The 25,722-nt window shown below is 43.2% G+C and overlaps 1 protein-coding gene across 1 annotated transcript in view; it reads right to left on the reverse strand.

The window, feature by feature from the left end:
* Nucleotides 1-1,087: 1,087 nt before the first annotated feature.
* Nucleotides 1,088-25,722, reverse strand: part of LOC103351879 (doublesex- and mab-3-related transcription factor C1) — a 32,680-nt gene continuing 8,045 nt past the window's right edge. The window contains exons 2-12 of the mRNA XM_008272811.5: nucleotides 20,457-20,681; nucleotides 20,218-20,375; nucleotides 19,847-19,905; nucleotides 19,408-19,544; nucleotides 18,524-18,581; nucleotides 18,180-18,324; nucleotides 4,198-4,256; nucleotides 3,762-3,895; nucleotides 2,864-2,924; nucleotides 2,542-2,686; nucleotides 1,088-1,619 (exon numbers count right to left, since the gene is read on the reverse strand). Coding sequence (XP_008271033.1) covers nucleotides 2,564-2,686; nucleotides 2,864-2,924; nucleotides 3,762-3,895; nucleotides 4,198-4,256; nucleotides 18,180-18,324; nucleotides 18,524-18,581; nucleotides 19,408-19,544; nucleotides 19,847-19,905; nucleotides 20,218-20,375; nucleotides 20,457-20,677 — 1,155 coding nt within the window. The 5' untranslated portion in view covers nucleotides 20,678-20,681 and the 3' untranslated portion in view covers nucleotides 1,088-1,619; nucleotides 2,542-2,563. The remainder of the gene's footprint in view (nucleotides 1,620-2,541; nucleotides 2,687-2,863; nucleotides 2,925-3,761; nucleotides 3,896-4,197; nucleotides 4,257-18,179; nucleotides 18,325-18,523; nucleotides 18,582-19,407; nucleotides 19,545-19,846; nucleotides 19,906-20,217; nucleotides 20,376-20,456; nucleotides 20,682-25,722) is intronic.

Below are 25,722 nucleotides of genomic sequence, written 5' to 3' on the forward strand. Positions count from 1 at the left end.
GATGGTAAGAATGACACTTTACTAGGAGAGGTTCCATCTATGTGCTTAGCATAGAGGGAGTACAACTACACAAAAAACAGCAACCCTTCCTCATACTGCATGAGTGCTTCAAAGTAGGAGCTGGTGGGACTCATTACCCCTCTTTGATTTTTCTGATCTTTACTGGTCCCAGCTTCCCTAACCATGCAATTCACTTTAGACCCAAAGTGAATTGGCATGCTGTTTGCCAGAGATATCTTACTTTGATGTTTGGTTTCACTCACAAAGAGTGCTGAATGTAAACAGTTCAACCAACAATGAAAAATAGAGTAAATTTATGTGGAAATCCAGAATCCAGATTGTCTTGTAAAACAGCATTACTGGGGCTGGCGCTGTGGTGCAGCGGGTTAAAGCCTTGGCCTGAAGTGCTGGCATCCCATTTGGGCTTCAGTTCTGGTCCTGGCTGCTCCTCTTCCAATCCAGCTCTCTGCTATGGCCTGGAAGAGTAGTGGAGGATGGCCCAAGTACGTGGGCCCCTGTACCCACATGGGAGACCTGGAAGAATCTCCTGGCTCCTGGCTTCCGATCGGCACAGCTCCAGCCGTTGCGGCCATTTGGGGAGTGGGCCAGTGGATGGAGGACCTCTCTCTCTGTCTCTACCTCTCTCTGTAACTCTGTCTCAAATAAATAAAATAAATCTTTTAAAAAAACAGCATTACTAACAATGTGCCCACATAATTGCATGACAATAAATTTCTTGAACCAAGAAGCGACTGCCTTTTTAGGGAGAGCATGCACTGCCAGTTGTCCATACCCAGTAGGGCCTGCTTTAACGTGATCTGCTTGATCCTGTGGTCATCATCATTCCTAGCCTTCTGAATAACTGAAAACAGGCTATGACAGAGAAGGAAAGGAACTTGATTATACAGTGAATCAATGTCCCATCTTTTTCCTCTACCCTCTTCTTATCTAGCCTTGCTAAAAATATCCCATTTATTAGGAAATATTATAAATATTTTGAATTGTGGGTTGAACAAGTGTGTTACAGTCAAGATCATCTTGGTTCTGGTGTGGTTAACAAAGATCCATACATCTCCATGCCTTACAACATAAGTTTATTACCTGTTCATGCACACAAACCTAGACACAAAGTAAGCCAGCATCATGTTTACACACGCTTGAATACAGATGTGAGTGTACAGAGTATGTCTCCAGTTTCAAGAAAAATAAACAAACTGGCATATTAACTAATTGCAAACCCCAATGACAGATCCATCTGGTTAGGGCATATAATTCTGTTTTTAATCAAAGATATACAAAGGATCCAAGTATCCATAGCAGTAGGGATGGTACAATGGTATCCAACCTCAATCAAAGAATATTCCACATATTAATAATGATCTGCAAGTTTATAAAATATCTGAATGTTCTAACTATTAATGTTCAGCATGAGTAGCACTGGCCATTGTGCAATTAAAAACAGGATATCCAGTAGGCAGTGCTCTAGACTTGCCTAATCCTCTGGGGTCCTACTCATAGAGAGATGCAGGCCAGATGTCCAAAAGACATTGAGTTGGAGGTTGCAGGCCTGGGGCACAGAGAAGGAACAGATAGCTGGAGTGTTCTATCTCCAGCAGGAGCTGTAGACAAAAAGGATATATTCAGAGTCAGATCACAGCCACATCCTCTGCCAGGTCTCCTCTCTGATTTCCAGCACCATCATAAACTTTCATGGTGACAACTGCACCTGCTTTGAAACTCCTCTGTTTTCTCCATCTCAATCTTGCCTGCCTGAATCCATCCACAACAGCCACCACTCACCTTTTTGTCAAGCCCTGGCTCTTGGAATATGCACACCCTATCTCAGAAATGACCACCTGTAGTTGCTTGTCAAGCATCCAACTCTGTGATTCATAATCTGTGCACCATGCACCCTTTTTTCCTGAAGTTCCTTTAGACCTGTTGCTTCACTCCCACACAAGACACCATCTACCATGCTCACCTGAAGGTGTCCAGCCCTGCCCTTCAACCCTCCAGATGTTTCTTCCTCCCAGAGCTTCTATAGGTCATCATTTGGCTACATAACACAATAAGGGAAGACAGCCAAGCTCCACACGGAAACTGGACAGAGAGACCCTAGAGGCAGGTCCAGATCCTTTCTGCACAAAGTGCCTTGCACCTCTCTGTATCCTGCTCAGACCACAGCAGACCACAGTGTTCTGGGGAGAGAGCCCCACGCTGAGATCAAGAAACTGGGTCTCCTACTTGCTATGATGTGTGTTCTTATTACCTAGAGGCTCGATTTCCTTGTTGCTTGAAATGAGGACAAGGGTCCCTTGTCACTGAACACAAAGCTTCATAATTTCAAAGTTCCCTGGGCAACCCTCAAGTACCATGTGAGGAGTCACACTGAAGAGCTACAATACCCAACCACAAAGAACGTCAAGCCATTAATCCTGAATTCCCGGTTTGGATCTGCTGACTGTTGGTGACCCCATTCCACCTGCAGCCCTTTTCCCAGTTTTCCCCACATCTGGGTTCACCTTTCAATAAGTTAGCTACCTGATAGGCCTCAGGGCTGGGCCTAAGGCAAGTTGTCAGTTGATGTTGGGCGCGAGTTTCTCAGAGCCAGCAGCGCCTTAGCAGCTTCCAGTTTTTGCTGCCACTCAGAGGCAGCAACCAATGCCTGTTCAGAGGCTTTGGGGACCTGCAAAGGAAAGGACAGTGCTGGAAAGTCACATCTATGCCCAATGGAACAAATGTCCCTTCAGCTCCATATTACTTCCAGTTATCCCCTGCTATGCCTTCCCCGATGATGTCTTCTCTTCTGTTTCTTTAAACTCATCCCCTGACAGATTTATGGACCCCTTTCCTTCCCCAAGACCTGTGGCTGCAGTTGAAGAGTGTCAACGGTGGCACAGGGCTGAAGGATCAGATTGGAGCATCTGGAAAAAAGCAAAGGAAAAGCCAGTGGATTAAGCCCTTTGACAGATAGAGCACAAGTAAACAGAAGTAGGGCAGGGTTTCTTGTTGTCTACATGTGGCAATCCAAAGGTCCATGGGACAATATTGTCTTAGTTTGGGGAAATCTCTCCCTGTTTCATTTGTTTTCATAACATACTTATTTTGCATATCTACATGAGGCATTAACCCCAGCCATTTTGTCTCCCTCTAGACTTAATGAAGGATGATGAGAAAACACAGTTGGTCATGTTTAATTTGCATAGCTCCTAGAGAGCTGTGATTACCATCACTATTCAATAACTGGTTCACTAATCCATGTTGTCCAATCCCCATGAAACTTGAAGGAGGAGCTTGGATTATCCATAGGAATTTTGCTAAAATGGGCCCCTGGGATTTCCTAAGGAGCATGATGGCCCTCCCTATCAGGGTCCTGCTTTGCATAATGGACATTCAGGCCCATTTTGTTCATTTTGAATAATATCTGCCATTTTCTGAAAGTGAATGATGTGACAGACCTACTGCTAGTCCTCATTTCAATGCTATGCACATACAATTTTGTTCCCAGAACACAGGCAGGGAAAAGGAGGATGGAACAAAGTCTCTGGTCGAGGTCTCAGAAATAGATAACAAAAAATCTGGGGAAACCCTGTCCTTGCAAATTAGTCTAAGATACTGCCATTTGCATTGCCCACAACTCTTCATTTTATTCCTCATTCTGAACCTTCTCAACTAATTCTTCCTAACTCATGGCATCAAGCACAAGGTTGGGCTAATGATAGCACAAGACATAACCAGCTCATCCCTGGCATTCTACTCACGTGCCAGGCAAGAGAGGCCTTTGGGGTTGTCCAGAAATAGCAAATACCAGTTGTGGCCCAGTGGTCACAGGAGTGCAGGGCAGAAATGTAGGTTCTGGGGGTTGGATGAAGAGCAGTCCCTCTGGGGGTGTCTCCTGCAGGGTCAGAGAATACATGCTACAGTCATGTGTTGGGTTGGCCAGGACAAGGATGTATATACATGTTTAGGAATAAATACAGGAGCCCATGACTTCAGATCTCTGAAGACTTTCAAAACCAGCCAGTTGACCTTGTCTTTTGCAACAGAGGAAATCAAGTCTTGGGTAAAAAAAGTGTTGTTGCCCAAAGTCACATGGCAGGTGGGTGGAGGGGGAACCCATGTCTTTGGGATACAGAGGAAAGGGTGTGGGCAGTGGATGGGTGGGAGCCTCCCCAACTGGCAATAGACTCTCCTTACCTGATTGGAGATGTAGCAAGGGTAGGCCTGTGGCTGGGGTATGATGTTCACCTTTCCAGCTGTGTAAGACCAGGAATCACTTTGGTGAGCTTCCTCATGCCGCCTCTCACCCCATTAACCCCATGCCTCTTTACCACAGATCCAAAATGAGGTCTATCTTACCATGGACCTTTTTTCTTTGCCACTCACTCCCCAGATCTTTCCTTCTTGCAATCACTTGGTTGACAACATTCATGAATTTTTCACTTGGACTAGCTAAGTTATTCTTAAGTGTTGAAACTTAACTGAAAAGTGATCACTGTTAAATATAAGAGTGGGAATAAGAGAGGGAAGAGATGTACATTTTGGGACATGCTCAAGCTGACTTGCCCCAAATGGTAGAGTTAGAAACATACCAGAGGATTCCAATTCAATCCCATCAAGGTGGCATGTGCTAATGCCATCTCACTAGTCCCAGTGATCAATTTCTGTTCACAGTTGATCATAATGATAGGACTAAGAACCAAAGGGATCATATAAACAAGACAGGTGTCTGAAAATACTAACCGATAGAATAAAAAAGGGAGAGAACGATCCAACATGGGAAGTGAGATACACAGCAGACTTATAGAATGGTGGATGTCCTAAACAGCACTCTGGCCTCAGAATCAGCCATTAAGGCATGCAGATCCGGCTGAAAAGCCCATGAGAGTATTTCAGGCATGGAAAGCCAAGACACTCTGGCAAAAAAAAAAATTGACCTAAATGAAAGATCTCTGCGAGTGAGATCCCAGTGGAAAGAACATGTCATCAGAGAAGGAGGTACCTTTCTCTGAAGGGAGGAGAGAACTTCCACTTTGACTACGACCTTGTCTAAGTATGATCAGAGTTGGTGAACTCAAAAGGCTTCCATAGCCTTGGTAACTCATGACAAGAGCCTAGGGTGATTACTGATTCCATAACCAAGAGTGTCAATTTGTTAAGTCAACAACAGGAGTCACTGTGCACTTGCTCCTCATGTAGGATCTCTTTCCTTAATATGCTGTACATTGTGATTTAATGCTATAACTAGTACTCAAACGGTATTTTTCTTTTTGTGTTTCTGTGTGGGTGCAAACTGTTGAAACCTTTACTTAATATATGCTAAACTGATCTTCTGTATATAAAGAGAATTGAAAATGAATCTTGATGTGAATGGAATGGGACAGGGAGCGCGAAAGGGGAGGGTTGTGGGTGGGAGGGAAGTTATTGGGGGGGGGAAGCCATTGTAATCCATAAGCTGTACTTTGGAAATTTATATTCATTAAATAAAAGTTAAAAAAAAAGAAAAAAAAGTTCCCTTAATGCCCAGTTGTCAGGAATTGTGAATGTGTGTTCTCCCATTCTTTGTATGAATACACTCAGAATTGGCTCTCTGTAAGATAGCCATCCTTCTTAGCCACCGAATTGCAATGTCTCTTCTTTTATGTGGGTCTTCACAGTCTTAATCTTTCCATTTGGATTAACTTTAATCTTTTACAAATTCACAACATGTATACCATTTATTGCATTTCCCATGATTCTTAGAGTGTTGCTGCTCTTGTATTTGATATCTGCTTACAATGTCAAATTGTGTGGATCTGATTAATAGAATGCACTTGAATTTTTCAATTGCATGATGATCTTCAACTCAGCCACCATGATATCCTCTATTATATGGTCAAAAATTTGTCTATAGGCCTTCTGGCATTTTCTCTCTAACTTTGAGTAACAAAAACATAACTCAACTGAGGGTCTTCTTATTGTGTTTACTTTGCACCAAGTACTAAAAAAGGTCTCTCTTGGTTATTCCTGATTTTAAATATAATGGTGCAACATGTACATATTAAAATGTTTTCCCTGTGTACTCTTTTTTCTTATCTTCCTTCTTTTTTCTCCCTCCTTTCCCTTCCCTTTCCTTCCTTTCCCTTCCTTTTCCTTCCTTTCCCTTCCTTTCCTTTCCTTTCCCTTCCCTTCCCTTCCCTTCCCTTCCCTTCCCTTCCCTTCCCTTCCCTTCCTTTCCCTTCCCTTCCCTTCCCTCCCCCCTTTCTTTTGTCTTTTTAGCAGCATAGCAGCCAGTCCTTACATTCCTAGTTTCAAAAATTTTTGCCACAAATCATGTGTGAAAATATCCAAGATTCTGTGTATTCAATCTATGGGTACAGTTGTGGGGAGCAACTCGGACTAGACTGTTACTGGAATTAAGACTTATTCTATGCATCTGCTCTCCCACAATATGGCGCTGGGAGAGGAGTAAACAGCTTCTACCCAGCTGCCTCTCACCAACTTGACAAGCTGCAGGAGCTGCTCCTGATTGGAGGAGAGCGGCGTGCTCGGCGTGTGGGCAGCCGAGTTAGGATTGGCGGAGGAGGACTATAAAGGAGGAGAGAGACTGCATGCACCAGGAACATCTAAGGGGAACATCTAAGAGGAACATCTAAGGGGAACATCTAAGGGAACACCTGTGCAGCCCCCAGAGAGCCGGCCGGCGGTGTGCCGCTCCCCTGCGGAAGTGGGGAATGTGGCCAGAGGGAACCGCCCTTCCACGGAGGTGGAAGGGACAGTAGCCAACCCGGGAAGAACCAGCAGCAAACCCGGGGAGGGCCGAGCAGACGAAAGAACAGCGCAGGGTCCTGTGTCGTTCCTCCACGAAGAGGGGGAGCGACATAAAGTGACTGTTATGTATAGCATTTTTAAAAACCTTCAGGAAATCTGTCTTAAAAGAGTACAAGAATTATGCATTACAAGGATGTTTCATGGTTTTCAAAATTTAAACATGCCCATGGGATTGGCATGTAGAGCACACAACAGACATTGTAGCAAAACACATACTTCTCTCAAACTAGTCTTTCATCCCTTATCTTCCTAAAGTTGAAATATATTTGTTCTCCTTGGATGAATACAGCTTAGATACAAACATCATTTTGACAATTTAGATGGGGTAGGTGGAGGCAACAATGCAATCTATTTTTATCCTTTGCATTCAGTTTTCAGGTTTCTTTTGGGTCCTCTCACCTCAATCCATCAAACCACTTCAAAAATGCCTTTTGTTCATTTTCCATTGATGCATAACATAAGTCTTTAAATATGGTGTTCAGCGTTATCAGTGCAAGAAAACAATGGGTGACGATCAAATCATGACAGCACTCCCATGTGCTTAAATATCCTTTCTATTTGTTGGGACCCTTCAATCACTTCTCCTCCAGTCATTTTGTAATTGTAGACTCTAGATGCCTTCTGTGACATACAACACTAAAACTACTTCCCCAGCCTCAAAGTGGTTTTTGGTTCCCATTATATACCCTCTAAATCTCCCCACTTCCATCTCCTCTTCCCACAAGTGGCCCTTACTCTAATTTCTACTTCTATGTGGTCAATATTGTTAGCTTCCACATACAAAGATAAAATATGGTATTTGTCTATGTCTGTTTGGTTATTTCACTTAAAACAATGCTCTCCAGTTCCGTGTTGCCTTGAAAGATTAGATTTCATAATTTCCTACACTCAAATATTATTCCATTGCATGTATATACCACACTTTTTAGTTCCTACATCCATGCACATCTGAGTTGATTTTTTTTACCTTTGCTACTATGAATAATGCTGCAAAAACACAGACATGCAGGTATCTATTTCTCTGATATAATGACTTTATTTCCTTTGGATATTTACTGAGTAATAGCCATGTGGAATAATGAGGTAGTTCTACTTTTAAACAAATCTCCATACTTTTTTCCATAACAGCATTACATGCTTACATCCTTAAGGACTGGGAGTAAGAGTTTCACTTTTGAGGGTTCCAAGATGTAATAGTGACAGGATGGTCTGATTTAGGTGGGGCAAAATTAATATTTAAGAAGGGAGAGAGAGTACATTCTCAGGATACAGTTGCGGGAGAGCTGTGTTGGAAGACCCTCCCAAAGTAGTGGAGGTGGTCCAGACCCATGCTAAGAGGGCAACAACACAACAGAAGACCCATATCTGGGGAGGAGGATGCCCACTCTGGCAAGCCAGATGAGAGGGGACTCCATGGGCCTGCTGCTTATACAATGGGAGGGAGAGTTTGGTTAACTGCTTTTGGAGTTCCGCTGATCACTCACAAATAGGGGGGAAAAAAAGAAAAAAGGAATAAGAAAAAAGAGGCAGTGTGTCTCTGCCCCTCCCCTTATCTCTGCTTCAGTGGAGACCTGTGGCCAGCAGGGGGAGAGCTGACACCATTGTTAGACATAGGCAAGGACAGAGGCTCCAACTCCTGTGCCAGTTGCACCATGCCAGTTGCTTGGCAACAAGAGGGGAGGGGAAGTCACCCCTACAGAGGCGAAGAACCACCTGAGGGACTCTCCAACCTGTGCAGCACAAATGAGAAGCGAATGAGGCTGCAATGCGTGGGGTATTTTGTGCCTGTTTGACCAGGGAGAAAAGAATTCTACAAATGCTGATAAACAGAGGCAAAAGTTAAACAAACAAACAAACAAGAATTGGGGAGAAACTATGAACCTCCCAAAGGAACACTACAACATTTCAGTATTAGAAGGTGAAGGTGAAAAGATTGAGGAAATGTCAGAAACAGAATTCAAAAAACTAATCATTGGACTACTCAGAAGCAATCCGAAGCAAATTCACAAACTAAATAAAACTATATATGATATGAATGAGTACTTCCCCATGAAATTGAGATCCTAAAAAGAAATTAAAATGAAATACTAAAAATGAAGAATTCTATAGATCAAATAAAATTGCAGTGGAAATTCTTAACAACAGAGTTGATGAGGCAAAGGAAAGAACATCTGAGCTAGCAGCAAATCTCTGGAAATTTTAAAGTCAGACCAAAAACAAGAAGAAGAAATTAGAAAGCTAAAGCACTATTAGAAATCTACAGGATACTATAAAATGACTCAACACACGAGACTTAGGAGTTCCTAAAGGCATGGAAAAGAGAGAATATACTAGAAGGCCTTATTAGTGAAATAATAACAGAAAACTTCCCTAATTTGGAGAAAGAAAGGGAAGCCCAAGTACATGAGGCACATACAACTCCCAATAGACATGACCAGAAAAGATCTCCACCAGACACCACAGAAATAAAAATAATCATCAGAAGTTACTACAAAGAGCTGTATGCCAAGAAATCTGAAAACCTAGAAGAGATAGATAATTCCTTAACACATACAACCTATCTAAAGTGAACCATGAAGACATAGAAAACTTAAACAGACCCATAACCAAGACAGAAATTGAATCAGTAATACCAAAAAAAAATCCAAGAACCAGATGGCTTCACTGCTGAATTCTACCAGATATTTAAAGAACTAACTCCAATTCTTCGCAAATTATTCAAAACAATTGAAAGGGAAGGAATTCTCCAAAATTCTTTCTATTAATCCAGCATCTCCTTAATTTCTAAACCTGAAAAAAATGCAACAGAGGAAGAGAACTACAGACAAATTTCCCTGATGAACACAGATGCAAAAATACTCAGCAAGGTACTAGGCAATCAAATCCAACACCATATGAGAAACTTATTCACCTGGACCAAGTGGGTTCATCCCTGATATGCAAGGATGGCTCAACATTTGCAAGTCAATCAATGTGATACATCACATTATCAAATTAAAGAACAAAAGCCATATGAATATCTCAATAGATGCAGAGAAGGCATTTGATAAAATAAAACACCCTTTCATGATGAAATCTCTAAGCAAATTGGGTATAGAAGGATTGCTCAACACAATCAAGGCAATTTATGACAAACCTGTGGACAGCCTCCTATTGAGTAGGGAAAAGTTGGAAGCACTCCCATTGAGATCTGGAATCATTGCTATTCAATATAGTCCTTTACGTTTTAGCCAGAGTCATAATGTAAGAAAAAGAAATCAAAGGGATACAAATTGGGAAAGAGGAAGTCAAACTATTCCTATTTGCAGATGACATGAGTCTATATATAGGGAATCAAAAACACTCCACCAAGAGACTATTGGAACTCATAGACGAGTTTTGTAAAGTAGCAGGATATAAAATCAACACACAAAAATCAACAGCCATTGTATACCCAGACAATGCCAAGGCTGAGAAAGAACTAAGATCAATCCCAATCACAGTACTTACCAAAAAAACCAAATACCATGGAAAAAAATTTAACTGAGGATATAAAAGATTTCTACAGTGAGAATTACTAAAATTTAAAGAAATAGAGGAAGCTACAAAAAACGGAAAAATTTTCCATGTTCATGGACTGGAAGAATCAATATCATCAACATATCCATACTATAGCAATTTACAGATTCAATGTGATACCAATCAAAATACCAAGAACATTCATCTCAGATATAGAAAAAATGATGCTGAAATTCATATGGAAACAAGGAGAACCCGAATAGCTAAATCAGTCTTATACAACAAACCTGTAGGCATCACAATACCAGATTTCATGAAATACTACAGGGAAGTCATAATCAAAACAGCCTGGTACTCGTACAAAAACAAATGAATAGACCAATGGAACAGAATAGAAATACCAGAAAGAAAGTCAAGCATCTGCAGCCAACTTAGCTTTGTCAAAGGAGCTAAAACCAATCCCTGGAGCAAGGACAGTCTCTTCAACAAACGTTGCTGGGAAAACTGGATCTCCATATGCAGAAGTATGAAGCAAGACCTTACACCTTAAACAAAAACCCACTCAAAATGGATTAAAGACCTAAATGTACAATCAGATACCATCAAATTATTAGAGAACATTGAGGAAATACTGCGAGACATTGGCATAGACAAAGCGTTCTTGGAAAAGACGCCAGAGGCACAGTCAATCAAAGCCAAAATTGACAAATAGGATTGCATCAAATTGAGAAGCTTTTGTACTGCAAACCAAACACTCAACAAAGTGAAGAGGCTATCAACAAAATGAGAGAAAATATTTGTAAACTACACAACTGATAAATGATTAATAAGCAGAATATATATATAGAAATTCAACAAAAAAATAAAATATCCAGTTCTTAAATGGACAAAGTACTTAAACAGACATTTTTCAAAAGAAGAAATTCAAATGGCCAAGAGACACATGAAAAAATACTGAGGGAGGGAGGGACAGGGAGGGGGAAATAAAAGAAGAAAGGGAAGGGAAGGGAAGGGAAGGGAAGGGAAGGGAAGGGAAGGGAAGGGAAGGGAAGGGAAGGGAAGGGAAGGGAAGGGAAGGGAAGGGAAGGGAAGGGAAGGGAAGGGAAGGGAAGGGAAGGGAAGGGAAGGAAGCCGGCACCATGGCTCACTAGGCTAATCCTCCGCCTTGCGGCGCCGGCACACCGGGTTCTAGTCCTGGTCGGGGCGCCGGATTCTGTCCCGGTTGCCCCTCTTCCAGGCCAGCTCTCTGCTGTGGCCCGGGAGTGCAGTGGAGGATGGCCCAGGTGCTTGGGCCCTGCACCCAATGGAAGACCAGGATGAGTACCTGGCTCCTGCCTTCAGATCGGTGCGGTGCGCCAGCTGCAGCGCACCGGCTGTGGCGGCCATTGGAGGGTGAACCAACGGCAAAGGAGGACCTTTCTCTCTGTCTCTCTCTCTCACTGTCCACTCTGCCTGTCAAAAAAAAAAAAAAAAAAAAAAAGGAAAGGAATCTTTTGAACAACTGGTTTACTCCCTCAAATACCTACAACATCTAGGATTGTGACAGGCTGAAGTCAGGTGCTAAGATGTCATTCCAGGTCTATTTTTTGTGTGACAGGTACTCAAGTATTTGATGCATCATCTGCTACCTCCTGGGTGCATTAGCAGGAAGTTGCATTGGAAATGGCATAGCTGGGACTTGAAACAGGAACTTCCATATATGGGATGTGGGGCATCCCAAGCAGTGCCTCAACTAAATGAGTCACAACACTCCCCCTACAGATGATCATTTCTATTTCTATTTGCTATTTTGTTGTTTTCTGTTGTTTGAGTTACGTATTTATTCTGAATAATAACCCATTGAGAACTGAAGAGTTTGCAACCAAGTTCTCCCTTATTGTAGGTTGTATCTTGATTCAGTTTTTTCTCTTGCTGTGCAGAAAGCGTTTGACTTTCATACAATCCCATTTGTCTTGTTTCACCTTTGTTTCCTGTGCGTTTGAGGTCTTATTCAAAAAATAATTTCTGGTCACAATGTGCTGAAGTGTGCATCCCAGGTGTACTTCCAGGAATATAGTAGTTATAGGGCTTACATTTAGGTCCTCTATTTATTTATCTAGTTAATGAATTTTTGTTTATTTTATGCCTTGCATCAGCACGGTGTGCCAGCCGCAGTGTGCTGGCCGCAGCGGCCATTGGAGGGTGAACCAACGGAAAAGGAAGACCTTTCTCTCTGTCTCTCTCTCTTACTGTCCACTCTGCCTGTCAAAAATAAAAAAAAATTAAAAAATTAAAAAAAAATGCTGGTGAGGATGTGGAGAAAAAGGTACCCTAAAACACTGCTGGTGGAAATGTAAACTAGTATAACCATTATGGAACACAGTATGGAGATTCCACAAAAATCTGAAAATTGATCTACAATATGACCCAACCATCTCTCTTTTGGAAATTTACCTAAAGGAAATATGAAAGAGGTATTTGTACCCTATGTTTATACTAACTCAATTCACAATAGCTAAGATATGGAATCAACCCCGATGTCTATCAACTGATGACTGGATAAAGAAATTGTGGTATATATATATATATATATATATATATATACACACACAATACAACACTATTCCACCATTAAAAAAACGATTAAATACTCTCTTTTTTGCAGCAGAGAGGATGCAACGGGAGACCATTATGCTCAGTGAAATAAGCCAATCCCAAGAAGACAAATGTCATATTGTTTATCTGATTTGTGATAACTAAAATATAATGTATACAAGAAAGTTATGTATATGAGTGAATTTGATATCTTGAATTTGATTATTGTTTATAGCCCTTGTCTATACTCCTAAAGAACAGTGGTCTTTATACTTAGTACTTATACTAAGTACTTTATATTTAGTACTTGCTGAAATTTTTATTTAGTTGAGGGTTAAGTTTATGATTATAAAGTAAATTGGAAGTATGTCATCGCAAAAATTAAAAGAAAAATAAGAAAGTATGGAGAAGGGAGACTGGGAAATATCATTATGTTCTTAAAACTGTATATATGAGGTACATGGAATCTGTTTCCTTTATATAATGAATAAAAAAGAAACAAAAGTGCAATAAAGCTGATTCTTGTGAAAAGAAACAAAGCTTTTAGTTTCCTGATTCCCACCATTGTGTATGTGTGTGTCTGTGTTGAGAGTGTGGCTGTGTACCATCTTTGTGGTAAAGTGGGCAAATCTGCTGCCTGTGTCGCTAGCATCCCATATGGCTGGTTCATATCTCACGTGCTCCAATTTTGATCTAGCTCCCTGCTGAAAAGCAGCAGAAGATGGTCCAAGTGTTTGGGACCCTCAACCCAAGTGGGAAACCTGAAGGAAGCTCCTGTCCCCTGGATTCAGCCTCACTCAGCTCTGACCATTACAGCCAGTCCATTTTACTAATGTTTGTGTTCCTGAAGTTTATGTTTATCATAGCTGAATGTTAGGAATAGACCACTTCCCAATTTCTGCATTTATTTTGTTTTAATGATTTACTTTTATCTATTTGTTTGAAAGGCGCAGTGACAAAGAGAATAAGAGGTAGAGACAAAGAGAAAGATGGAGACAGGTAGAGACAGAGAGATCTTCTATTCTCTGCTTCACTCCCAGATTACCACAATGGCCAGGACTGCACCAGGCCAAATCAATGATCCCAGAGCACTTGGGTTTCCTATGTATATAGCAGGGGCACAATGACCCAAGCCATCTGTCACTGCATTCTCAGGAGCAAAATCTGGGAGCTACACCACAATGCGGCCTCCTCATCTCTGCATTCATTGGCATTGCTTTTGTGTCTTATAAGTGCAAATATGGCAACTTAGGCATTTCCCACTACCCCTCCATACTCACAGCCTGTTAAAACCTTTTCCTTCTAGTTGTGGGTTGCAATTGATTCACTTCTCCTATGGGCTTATTGGATATGCTCAGATTGAACTGATGCCATTCCATAGCATAAGAGAGTTAAGACATGCCTCATAGTGCTCTGCAAAGTGAGGTCTTAAATAAGTGAAATAGAGTAAGCAGTACACCCCAAAAGAAATAAGCAAAAGAATAAGATTTACAAAGATGTCCTCAGATCTCCAAAACATGCCATTAAGGGACTATATAAAAAGTGACATCTGTGTGTGTGTGTGTGTGTGTGTGCGTGTTTGTGTGTGTGGTGTGCCAGTAGCAGGTTTGAAAAGCTCTGCAGGGAAATGGTGTTGGACCTCAGATAAATGAAAAGAAAGAGAGAAAAAGGCCTCACTCCTTCCCCCAACCTGCATTAATTTGTTTCTGCTGTGTTCCCTCTTCTCATGCCAAGTCCTTCCACCAAAATACACTTCCTCTTTCACCCAGTGAGTTGTGGGACAATGGTGCCCTAGGGCACAATTGAATATTAGGGCATCAGTCCTTTTCCAGATTCCCTTGTTTCCTTCCCCTTAGATCATGTGTACTTGTTCATGTGTCAACGGAAGAGGGGCGGTTGTGGGATCCTGTATTCAGGTAAATAATCGGGGAAGGAAGAGAGGTGTGAGATGGACTTAAGCCTATTCCACATCCTGAGTGATTTGTGTGTTTAAATCTCTGCCATCAGATAGAGGATATAAACCTCTGACTGCTCACTGCCTCAGAAAAGAAAGGACAAGTTGCAACTGCAAGTCAACACTATCAATTATCTTGGAAAAAAAGGGATAGAGGAGAGAGAGGAAGTAACAAGTGGGGTTAAATAGCGGAAATGAGTGGATGTCCAGGCATGTCCAGTTGTGATTTCTGGCTGTTGTGATTTGGTGGGCATCTCTGATGCTTAGCATGTTTAGGACTCCTGCAGAGGATTGAGAAGCAAGGACTTGTCTGGAAATTCTTATTGATTACTATAGGTCAATATGCTGAAGAGGAAATAAAGTATCTACATACCTTGTAATAAATCTCCTAACTTCTCTAGGCTCCTTTGATTTTTGAATCTTTTGTTCAATGATTTATTTTGCAAAAATAATTAATAACTCATCAGTGACTGGTAAAGACAAGGGAGTTTTTCCAGATCTTTCACCAAAATTTTTTCCTGAAACCCTAGGTGAAAGTGACTTCCATCTTTTGAGTGTGCTTCCCTATAGGTAAAATGGCAGAATTAGATGTGGCTTGTAGAGGTGCTATGAGGCTGTATATACTTCATATGCAGTGGGCACAGACTACATCAAAGACAGCAACAGTTCCACATACTGCATGAGTGACTCAAAGTAGGAGCTGGTTGGAACTCAATTCCCCTCTTTGGTTCTTGTGGTCATGACTGGCCCCAGTTCCCCTACTGTGCAATTCACTTTGGACCCAAAGTAAACTGGCATGCCATTGGCTGGAGATGTCTTATACTGACATATGGTTTCATTCACATAACAGTGCTAAATGATGAAATCTCAGCCAATGATTAAAAACTGAGTATCTTAACAAAGAACTCTAGACTTACATCTTCTCTTGTAAAATCTGTGAGTTGCTAACAATGTGCCCACATTTCCTCATGACAGCTTGAACAAAGCAGCAATTGCCCTTTTAGGTATAGCATGCACTGTCAGTTGTCCATAGCATATAGAGCCTACTTTAACATGTTTTGCTTGATCCTGTGATAATTGCAATTCCTAGCAAGTGGACAACTGGAAACAGGCAATGCTAGCAGAGGACAGGTGCTCCATTGTAAAGTGAATCAATGCCCCAACTTTTTCCTCTATCCTCGTCTTATCTAGCCTTGATAAGAGATCTCACTTATTGGGAAAGATGATGCTCATTTTGAATTATGGATTGAACAAGTGTGTTATAGTCAGGATCATCTCAGTTCTGGTATGGTTCACAAATATCCATATATCTCTGTAACTTAAAATAAGAGTTTACTATCTGTTCACATGCACAAACCTAGATAAAAAGTGAAGCTAACATCATGTTTATGCATGCATGAATACAGATATGAGTGTACAGTGTATTTTCCCCATCTAAGAAAAATAAACAGGCTGTCATATGAACTAATTGGGAACCCCAGCGAAAGATTCATCTGGTTAGGGTATATAACTATGTTTCAATAAGACAAACAAAAAGATCCAAGTATCCAAAGGAGTAAGGAATGGAGGCACAACAAATTGCCCCACATATTAATAAGGGTCTTCAAGTTAGTAAAATACATGTAAAATCTAACAAATGATGTTCTGCACTTAAATCAGGCAGTGTTCTAGGCATGCCTTATCCTCTGGGGTCCTAGCTCATAGAGAGATGTCTCTAAGATATCCAATAGGCAATGAGTTGGAGGTGGATACCCTGGGACACAGTGTGGGAACAAAAGGCTAGAGTGTTCTTTCTCCAGCAGGAGCTGCTGACAGAAAGGACAGATTCAGAGTCAGGTCACACCCATATCCCCTTCTGGGTCTCCTCTCTTTGTCTTCCAGCTCCATCATAGATTTGTCATCATGAGGACTACACAGGCTCTGGAACTCCTCTGTTTTTCACATTTCAGTCTTTCCTGCCTCACCCCATCCAGGACAGCTACTACTTCTCTTTCAAACCCAGGGTTTAGGAATATGTTCTTCACTAGCTCAGAAACAATCCCTGGCTCCACACCTCCTGCAGTTACTGCTTAAGGATCTCATTCTGTGACTGGTAACCTGTTCAGCTTGCACCCTTACTTTACAGCAGTTCCTTCAGAACTCTTGCTTCATTCACACACCAGGATCCACCAAACATGCTTGTCAAGGGGTACTCAGCCTTGTTCCTCAGCCTCCCCAGATGTTTCTCATCCTCATGGCTCCTGAAGCCCATCTTATCTGGACCCAGCATTGACATTAGTTTGCACAACACAATGTAGGAAGGCACCCAAGCGTCACATGGAGACTGGACAGAAAGACCCTAAAGGTTGGGATCATAATCCTGTGCAGACCAAGCCCTTTGGACCTCCCCATGTCCTGCCCAGGCCACAGCAGATTACGGTGGTCTGGGGAGAGATCCCAGACCATGCTGAGATCAAGAGCCTGGTTATCCCATTTTCTAGGATGCATGGCATAGATCTTGTGGGGACCCATGAGCTGGCCATGGGCCCACATGTTAAGGCTTAGCTTGCTGACCACTGGCATTAGTTACTGCTGTGTGGATGTTTATGGTTTCTGTTGAGCTGTGATATCGGGACCGTTTCATAACCCCAGGCTAGAGTCAAAACAACTATGGCCTTGGGGCTTCCCGTACTTCTTTTCCCACTGACCAAGGCTGAGAAAACACCAGGTGGAAGCTTGTTGTTAGCACCCGAGTTGCTTGCTACGTGACCAGGAGCTTGATTGGATGAAGGCGCGTGATCACCTTTATGGTTGGACAAGGAACGCATGGACTGTGCGTGATCAGGCACCCGATTGGAGCGTCGCTGCATGGACTGTAGCATGGACTAAGCTTGCATTACATGCTTCTGCAATGATATACTATATAAGCTGTTTGTGATATGGTACGGGAGCTTCCCCTTTCTTTCGGAGCTCCCCTTGCTCAAGGGTTTCTTTTTCTATCCTGTTTAAAATAAAAGTCTACTGAAGACCGATCAGCTGGGAGCAGTGTCGTTCCTTTGCGGGCAAGGGAGCGACAGATCTAGTCCCTGCCACTCTCAAAGGCTCAGTATCCTTGTTTCTTGATATGAGGACATGGAACCCTTGTCATTGAACACAAAGCCTCAGAGTCTCAAATTCACTGGCCAACCCTAATGTTCCTTGTCTGGAGTCACACTGAGGAGCTGTAGTGCCCAGTAATGAGGAAGGTCAACCAATGATCCTGATTTCTCCTTCAGAACATGCTGGCTGCTGACGACTCCATCCCACCTTCAGCCCTCTCACAATTATCCCCATCTCAGAGTTCCCCTTTCAATGAGCCGACTACCTGGTAGGCCACAGGGCTGTGCCAAAGGCCTAGGGTCAGGTGGTGTTGGGATAGAGTCTCTCAGAGCCAGCAGTGCTTCAGCAGCCTCCAGCCTTCGCTCCCACTCAGAGGCAACAACCAATGCCTGCTCAGAGGCTTTGGGGACCTGCAAAAAAAAGTTATCAAAGAACAGTGCTAGAAAATCACACCTTCTTCCAATGGGACAAGCATCCCCTCATCCTTCTATTCCCTCCAGTGACCTCCAACTATGCCTCCCCCCACCCCCAAGGCTGTCTTCTCTTCCCATACATTAAGATCAGCCTTTGCCAGGTTTCTGGACCCCAATCCTCTCCCCCCAAAAAAACCTGTGGTTGCAGAAGAGGGTCAAGAGTGGCACAGGACTGAACGATAAAACTTGAGGACCTGGAATCAAGGAGAGGAGAGGCCAGGGGATTAAACCCTCTGGCAGACAAATAGCAGCAGTAGACAGATGGTGGGGCAGAGTTTCTTGTCTGCATGTAGCAATCCAAAGGTGCATGGGACAATATTGTAGTGGCTTGGACAAGTCTCTCCTCCTGTTCCATCTGCTTTTCATTCCAAAACTATTTTGCATATATATCTTGAGACACTAATTCCTACCGGTGTTTCTACCACTAGACCACACAAAAGATAATGGGAAAGCACAGGTGGCCATATTTTAATTTGCAAAGTACATAGAGAGACATAATTACTGTCCCTGTTCATGGACTGCTTTGCACCTCCATGTTGCCTGATCCCCATGGGTCTTGAAGGAGGAGCTTGGTTCACCCACAGGAATCTGACTCTAATGAATCCATGGGCATTCCCAAGGGCCTAATGGCCCTCCCCATCGCGGCCTTGCTTTGCAGCATGGGCCCTCTAGCCTGTCATCTGGTTCATATGGAACGACGTCCCCCATTTGCTGAAGGATGACAATGTGGTCCCCTTTACAATGCTATGAGTGTACAATATTGTCCCCAGATCACAGATAGGCAAACAGGGTGGGACACACAAAGTTTCTGTCCCAAGGTCTCACAAATAGGTATCAGCAAATCTGCGAGAACCCTGTCCTTGCATATTAGTCTAAGATACCACCATTTTCATGGCCTTTACCTTTTCCTCCTCCTTCTGAGCCTCCTCCCCTGCTTTTTCTTAACTTGTGGAATCAAGCACAAGGTTGGGCTAATGATAGCACAAGACACAACCAGTTCATGGCTGGTACTCTACTCACGTGGCAGGCAGGATAGGGGGCCCTTGGGGCTGTCCGGAAATAGTAAATACCAGTTGTGGTTCCGTGGTCACTGGAGTGCAGGGAAGAAATGTAGGTTCTGAAGACTGGCTGAAGAGCAGCACCCCTGAGAGTGCTCCCTGTAGGTCAAGAGAATACATGCTGCAGTCATGTGTGAGGTTGTCCAGGACAGGAGGTATGTACATGTTTGGGGATAAATACAGGAGCCCATGACTTCAGATCTCTGAAGACTTTCAAAACCAGCCAGTTGACCTTGTCTTTTGCAACAGAGGAAATCAAGCCTTGGGTAAAAAAAAGTGTTGTTGCCCAAAGTCACATGGCAGGTGGGTGGAGGGGGAACCCATGTCTTTGGGATACAGAGGAAAGGGTGTGGGCAGTGGATGGATGGGAGCCTCCCCAACTGGCAACAGACTCTCCTTACCTGATTGGAGATGTAGCAAGGGTAGGCCTGTGGCTGGGGTATGATGTTCACCTTTCCAGCTGTGTAAGACCAGGAATCACTTTGGTGAGCCTCCACATGCCACCTCTTATCCCATCAACCTCATGCCTCTCTACCACAGCCCAAAAATTGAGATCTAACTCACCATGGGTCTTCTGTCTCCACCACCCATTTCTCATATCTTTCCTTTCTATGCTTGGCTGACTACATTCATGACTTTTTATACTTGGGAAAGCTAAAACCAACCAGTAAATTGCCCAGGGACACACCATAATTTAGTGACTGGAATTATGACCAAACTACTTCTGTTTCCTGCACCCTAACTCAGGCCGCCTCCCTTGCCAGACACTCACTGTGGATTCCTGCTCCCATGGCCATATTATTGATGTAGACGGGCACCCCAGGAGCAATAGTCATGCTTTTGTTCAGTCCAAGAGCAGGATGCTTCTTTTGCTGTGCCCCCTGCTCCCTAGTCGAGGTAGTCACTGCAGGAAAGGCCTTCTGGTGCTCCCTATGGTAAAAGATTACAGGTCAAAGTTTAGTCACATTTAGAGGAGACCTGACCCTTCCCCTTGTCAGATACCATACTCACGAGAAGAAGACACAATTGTGACACTGGCAGGTTTGGAAGGGGCAGATATGCTCCTGGCCCATGATTTGGGAAATGACGCCATGGTTGTGACAGCGGTTACAGAGAACTACAGCTCTTCTGGGGACAAGTTCAAGCCCCCATGAAGCTCCAGTCTCATGCACTGTTGTGTATTTGAGGTTGGAGAGGCCACTGGGCACAGCAAATATTTCTTTGGGTTCCATGGTTCTAGGGTCAGGAGCAGAGGTTAGAATGGCCACATGATCTATTCCCCATCATCTTCCACTGCCCATAGAAAACCCAATGTGAGGTGGCTGGATTCTTCTCCATCTTGCTCATCACTCCTACCAAACTGCCCCCTCCCTTCTTTTCCCATGGCTTTGTCCAACCTTCCTTCTAACTTCCTTGCTTCTATAATCTCCTTCCCAGGGAACTCCACTCATGAATACCCTCCTTTCCTGAACTTCTTGGTATGGGTCCCCTATACACATGCAATCTGATTGTTGTCTTCCTTGCTCTCATAAACTCTACATTAGATGAATCCCTTTTCAGGAATACACATGTGCTCCTGGATCCCTTCAAAAATAGCTATCCTACCTTCTAATGATTTTCCCTGTGATCTTCCAAACCCAATTACCCTTCCTGGCATCTGTGTCAGCAACTCTCTTCTTAAGCTCCTTCATTCATGCACTCCATACATATTGATTTATGCCCCTTGTGCTAGATTCTATTATCACCCACAAGTATGCCTTATATTCAGTTTTCCCCTCACACACTATCCTGATTTTTTTCTTGCACTCCACCTTAATCTTGATTTCTCCCTTGGCCCCCACCGTTAAACTCCTTATTTTCTCACATGCCACAATGTTCTACTGTACTCCAGGATTCCTGGCCTTTTATCCATTATTATTTTCTTTTATCCTTTTAGTCACTCCATGGATTCCTTACTCAGCAGGTATTACATGCACTGACTGAGGTGTCAGGCCCTGCCCTGGCCACTAGACATCTATTTTCTCACTGCACAGATTTTCCTCTTGGGCCCATACATCTGCGATCGCACAAGTCCATGTACTGACTCCATAGCCTTCCTGTTCTCTTCTGTTCTACTTTCTACACATAAACAATGGAGCTTGTACAGCCTGGATCCTGCTGCATGCCCCGTCTCATCGCCTCAGGGAACACAATCTTTCCCTTCTCTCCATATCGGAGGGAATCATGGCCAGGGACACAGGGCTATGGAGAGGAGATCGGTGGGAGAGGGCCTCCCAGAAGGGGTTTCCCATGAAGGCAACAGGTGGGAAGGGATGGCAGGACAGAGAGGGAGATCTCTTGTAGGTGAATACAGATCAAGGGGTTAATGATTCAGAGCAGGGGATGGGGAAGTAAAGGAGGAAGTAGGCATGGAAGATCAGGCATAGGGAAGGAGGGTCAAATTCCAGATGCCAGTCTGTGGTTACCCGGCCTCCAACAGCTCAGAATCAGTCAGCTGGGACAAGGAGCCAGAGTCAAACCTCTGTTCCTGTCTAGCCTTCTCTCTGGCTCCCTCTGGCTCCTTGTTGCTCCCCTTCCAAAACTTCCCACATAAGTCAATTAGCTTTGACCAGTCTCTCACCTCACCCAATGGCTGACGATCAACGAACTTCTAGATCAGCCACTGATCACACACTACTGGAATGTGCCCTTCACCACCATGTGGTTACAGGAGCTCCTTTGGCTCCTTTATTGCCCAAGCTATGCTCCCTTCTTCAGCTTTGAACAAAACGTCCATATTACTGAAAGTAATTTATAGATTCAGTGTGATCCCAATCAAAATACAAATGACATTCTTCTCATACATAGAAAAAAATATGCCAAAATTCATATGGAAGCACAAGAGACCCTATATAGCTAAAGCAATCTTACACAACAAAAACAAAGCTGGAAACATCACAATACCAGATTTCAAGACATACTACAAGACAGTTGTCAGCAAAATATTCTTGTGTTGGCACAAAAACAGATGTGTAGACCAATGTAACAAAATAAAAACTCCCAAAATCAGTCCATGAATCTACAACCAACTTATCTTTGACAAAGTAGCTAAAATCAGTCTTTGGTGCAGGGACAGTCTCTTCAACAAATGGTGCTGGGAAAACTAGATCTCCACATGTAGAAGTATGAAACACGACCCCTACCTTACACTTTACACAAAATCCACTCTAAATGGATCAAAGATCTAAATCTATGACCCGATACCAGCAAATTACTAGAGAACATTAGGGAAATTCTGAAAGACATTGGCATAGGCAAAGAAAAGACCCCAGAAACACAGGCAATCAAAGCCAAAATTAAAAATAGGGTTTGTCAAAGGAAACACTCAGCAAAGTGAGGAGGCAACTGACAGAATGGGAGAAAACATTTGCAAATTATGCAACTGATAAAAGTCATATCCAGAATCTATAAAGAGCTCAAGATATTCAGCAACAACAACAAACAAAAAATCCAGTTAAGAAATTTTAAAAGGACTTGAACAGGCATTTTTCAAGAGATGATATTCAAATGGCCAACAAACACTTGAAAAAATGCTCTGGATCACTAGCCAGCAGGCAAATGCAAATCAAAACCACATTGAGGTTTCACCTCACCCCTGTTAGAGTGGCTGTCATACAGAAATCAACAAACAAAAAATGCTGGTAAAGATGTGGGGGGAAATGTACCCTATTTCACTGTTGGTAAGATTGTAAACTGGTGCAGCCGTTGTGGAAAGCAGTGTGGAGATACCTTAAAAAATCTGAATATGGACCTCCAATATGACTCAGCCTTTCCAATCTTGGGAATTTATACAAACAAAAAGAAATTAGCATATGCACTGTGAAAAATGGTGTAAAAATAAGCATACTGCATATTTACATCCTTATTGACTGTGGGTAAGTGTCTTTCTATGCATCTTTACCATCCTTTGGTACTTTTGTTTTTGTCTTTTTGAAAATAATGATTTTTAACTGGGATGAGAAAACATGCCATTGTGGGCCGGTGCCGCAGCTCAATAGGCTAATACTCCACCTGTGGTGCCAGCACACCAGGTTCTAGTTCCGGTCGGGGCGCAGGATTCTGTCCCAGTTGCCCCTCTTCCAGGCCAGCTCTCTGCTGTGGCCAGGGAGTGCAGTGGAGGATGGCCCAAGTGCTTGGGCCCTGCACCCCATGGGAGACCAGGAGGAGCACCTGGCTTCTGGCTTCGGATCAGCGTGATGCGCTGGCCGCAGCACGCCAGCCATGGCGGCCATTGGAGGGTGAACCAACGGTAAAAGGAAGACCTTTCTCTCTGTCTCTCTCTCTCACTGTCTACTCTGCCTGTCAAAAAATAAAAAAAAGTAAAATAAAAAAATAAAGTAAAAACATGCCATTGTGATTTTGATTCGCATTTCCCTGGAGATGATGCATGTTGAGCATTTTTTTTATCTACTTCTTGACCACGCATAAATCTTGTTTTGGGATATGTCCATTAAGAACATTGAACATTTATTCTTCTAAATATTATTTTACTTTTAAGGCAAAGTCAAAGTGAGATAGTGGGGACACACACACACACAGACACACAAGAATACAAAGAGGGAGCAAAACAGAGAGATCTTATTAGCTGTTTCACTCCTCCAAATGCCTACAGCAGCCACGATTGTGACAGGCTGAAGTCAGGCACCAGGACCTCAATCCAGGTCTACTATGAAGGTGACAGGGGCTCTAGAACTTGAGCCATCATGTGCTGCCTCCTGAGTATATTGGCAGGACGTTGGATTGGAGGCAGAGTAACCAGGACTTGGAAGACAAACTGCCCTATGGGATGTGGGCATCCCAAGTGGTGGCTTAACCCACTGAGTTACAGTTGCCCATGATCATTTCTTAGTCTGATTATTTGCTATTTTCAGTTGTTTGAGTTCCTTATTTATTTATTTCGAATAACAATCCCTTGACAGCTGAACAGTTTGCAACCAATTTCTCCTTCTGTAGATTGTGTCTTTTTTTTTTTTTTTTTTTGACAGGCAGAGTGGACAGTGAGAGAGAGAGAGAGAAAGGTCTTCCTTTGCTGCTGGTTCACCCTCCAATGGCCGTCATGGCTGGTGCGCTGCGGCCAGTGCACCACGCTGATCCGAAAGCAGGAGCCAGGTGCTTCTCCTGGTCTCCCATGGGGTGCAGGGCCCAAGCACTGGGGCCATCCTCCACTGCACTCCCGGGCCACAGCAGAGAGTTGGCCTGGAAGAGGGGCAACCGGGACAGAATCCGGTGCCCCGACCGGGACTAGAACCCGGTGTGCTGGCGCCGCAAGGCAGAGGATTAGCCTAGTGAGCCGTGGCGCCGGCTGTAGATTGTGTCTTGATCGAGTTTTTTCCCCTGGCTGTGCAGAAAGCATCTGACTTTCATGTAATTGCATTTGTCTCATTTCACATTTGTGGTGTGTGCATTTGAGTTTTTTTCTAAAAATAAAAATTGGTAATTGGCATGTATTGCAGTATGTCCACAGGTATTCTTCAAGGAGTTTAATAGTTGCAGGCCTTAAATTTAGCTCCTTGATTCATTTTCTTTATTTAATGAATTTTTGTTTATTTTATGCCTTGCATCTCCCTGCCAGGATGTCTAATCATCTTTCCCTCCACTGAATTCCAGAGTAACCTGATTCTGTGTTGTGCTATGGGAGAAGGGATCATCTCAGAATGCTGGCCCCCAGGAAGACAGAGACATTGTGCCCCTAGCATTAACCCTGCACTAGGACTAAGTTTATTATCTCACCCCACCAGATGGGTCTACCCAGGAAACAGGGCTCTGAGCAGCCCCTAACACTACTCCTGAGTACAGGAGCTGTGCTCCACACTAGTCAGAATGAAGAATGTACCAATACTGCAGATCCAGACGAGAGAGACAGAGAAACATAAAGAGGGAGGAAGAGAGAGAGAGAGAGAGAGAGAGAGTGAGAGAGAGAGAGGCTTGCCAGGGAAAGGGGGAAGAAGTAGGAGAAACTCCCTGTTTAGGTTACCCTGAATCTTCAAGCTGTGCTTCTCTAGCCAAATTTTCCCTTCTTCTTGGGGCAGTTCTACCCATCCCCACAACCAAGCCCACAGCTTCAGCATTCTTCCTTTCTCTTTTTATTATGAATTCAATCATATCTCATTATTGCTCTGTTTAGGTTTTCTTTGTTGTGGCTTTATTTTGGTAGGTTTTATATGTCCAAATTTTTTTCTATTTCGTCCGTGATTTCCAATTTGTTGGTGCATTGTTCATAACAGCGTCTAATGATCCT

This window comes from Oryctolagus cuniculus, chromosome X (genome assembly GCF_051225735.1).
Source record: "Oryctolagus cuniculus isolate XC-2025 breed Fujian yellow rabbit chromosome X, ASM5122573v1, whole genome shotgun sequence".
NCBI lineage: Eukaryota > Metazoa > Chordata > Mammalia > Lagomorpha > Leporidae > Oryctolagus > Oryctolagus cuniculus.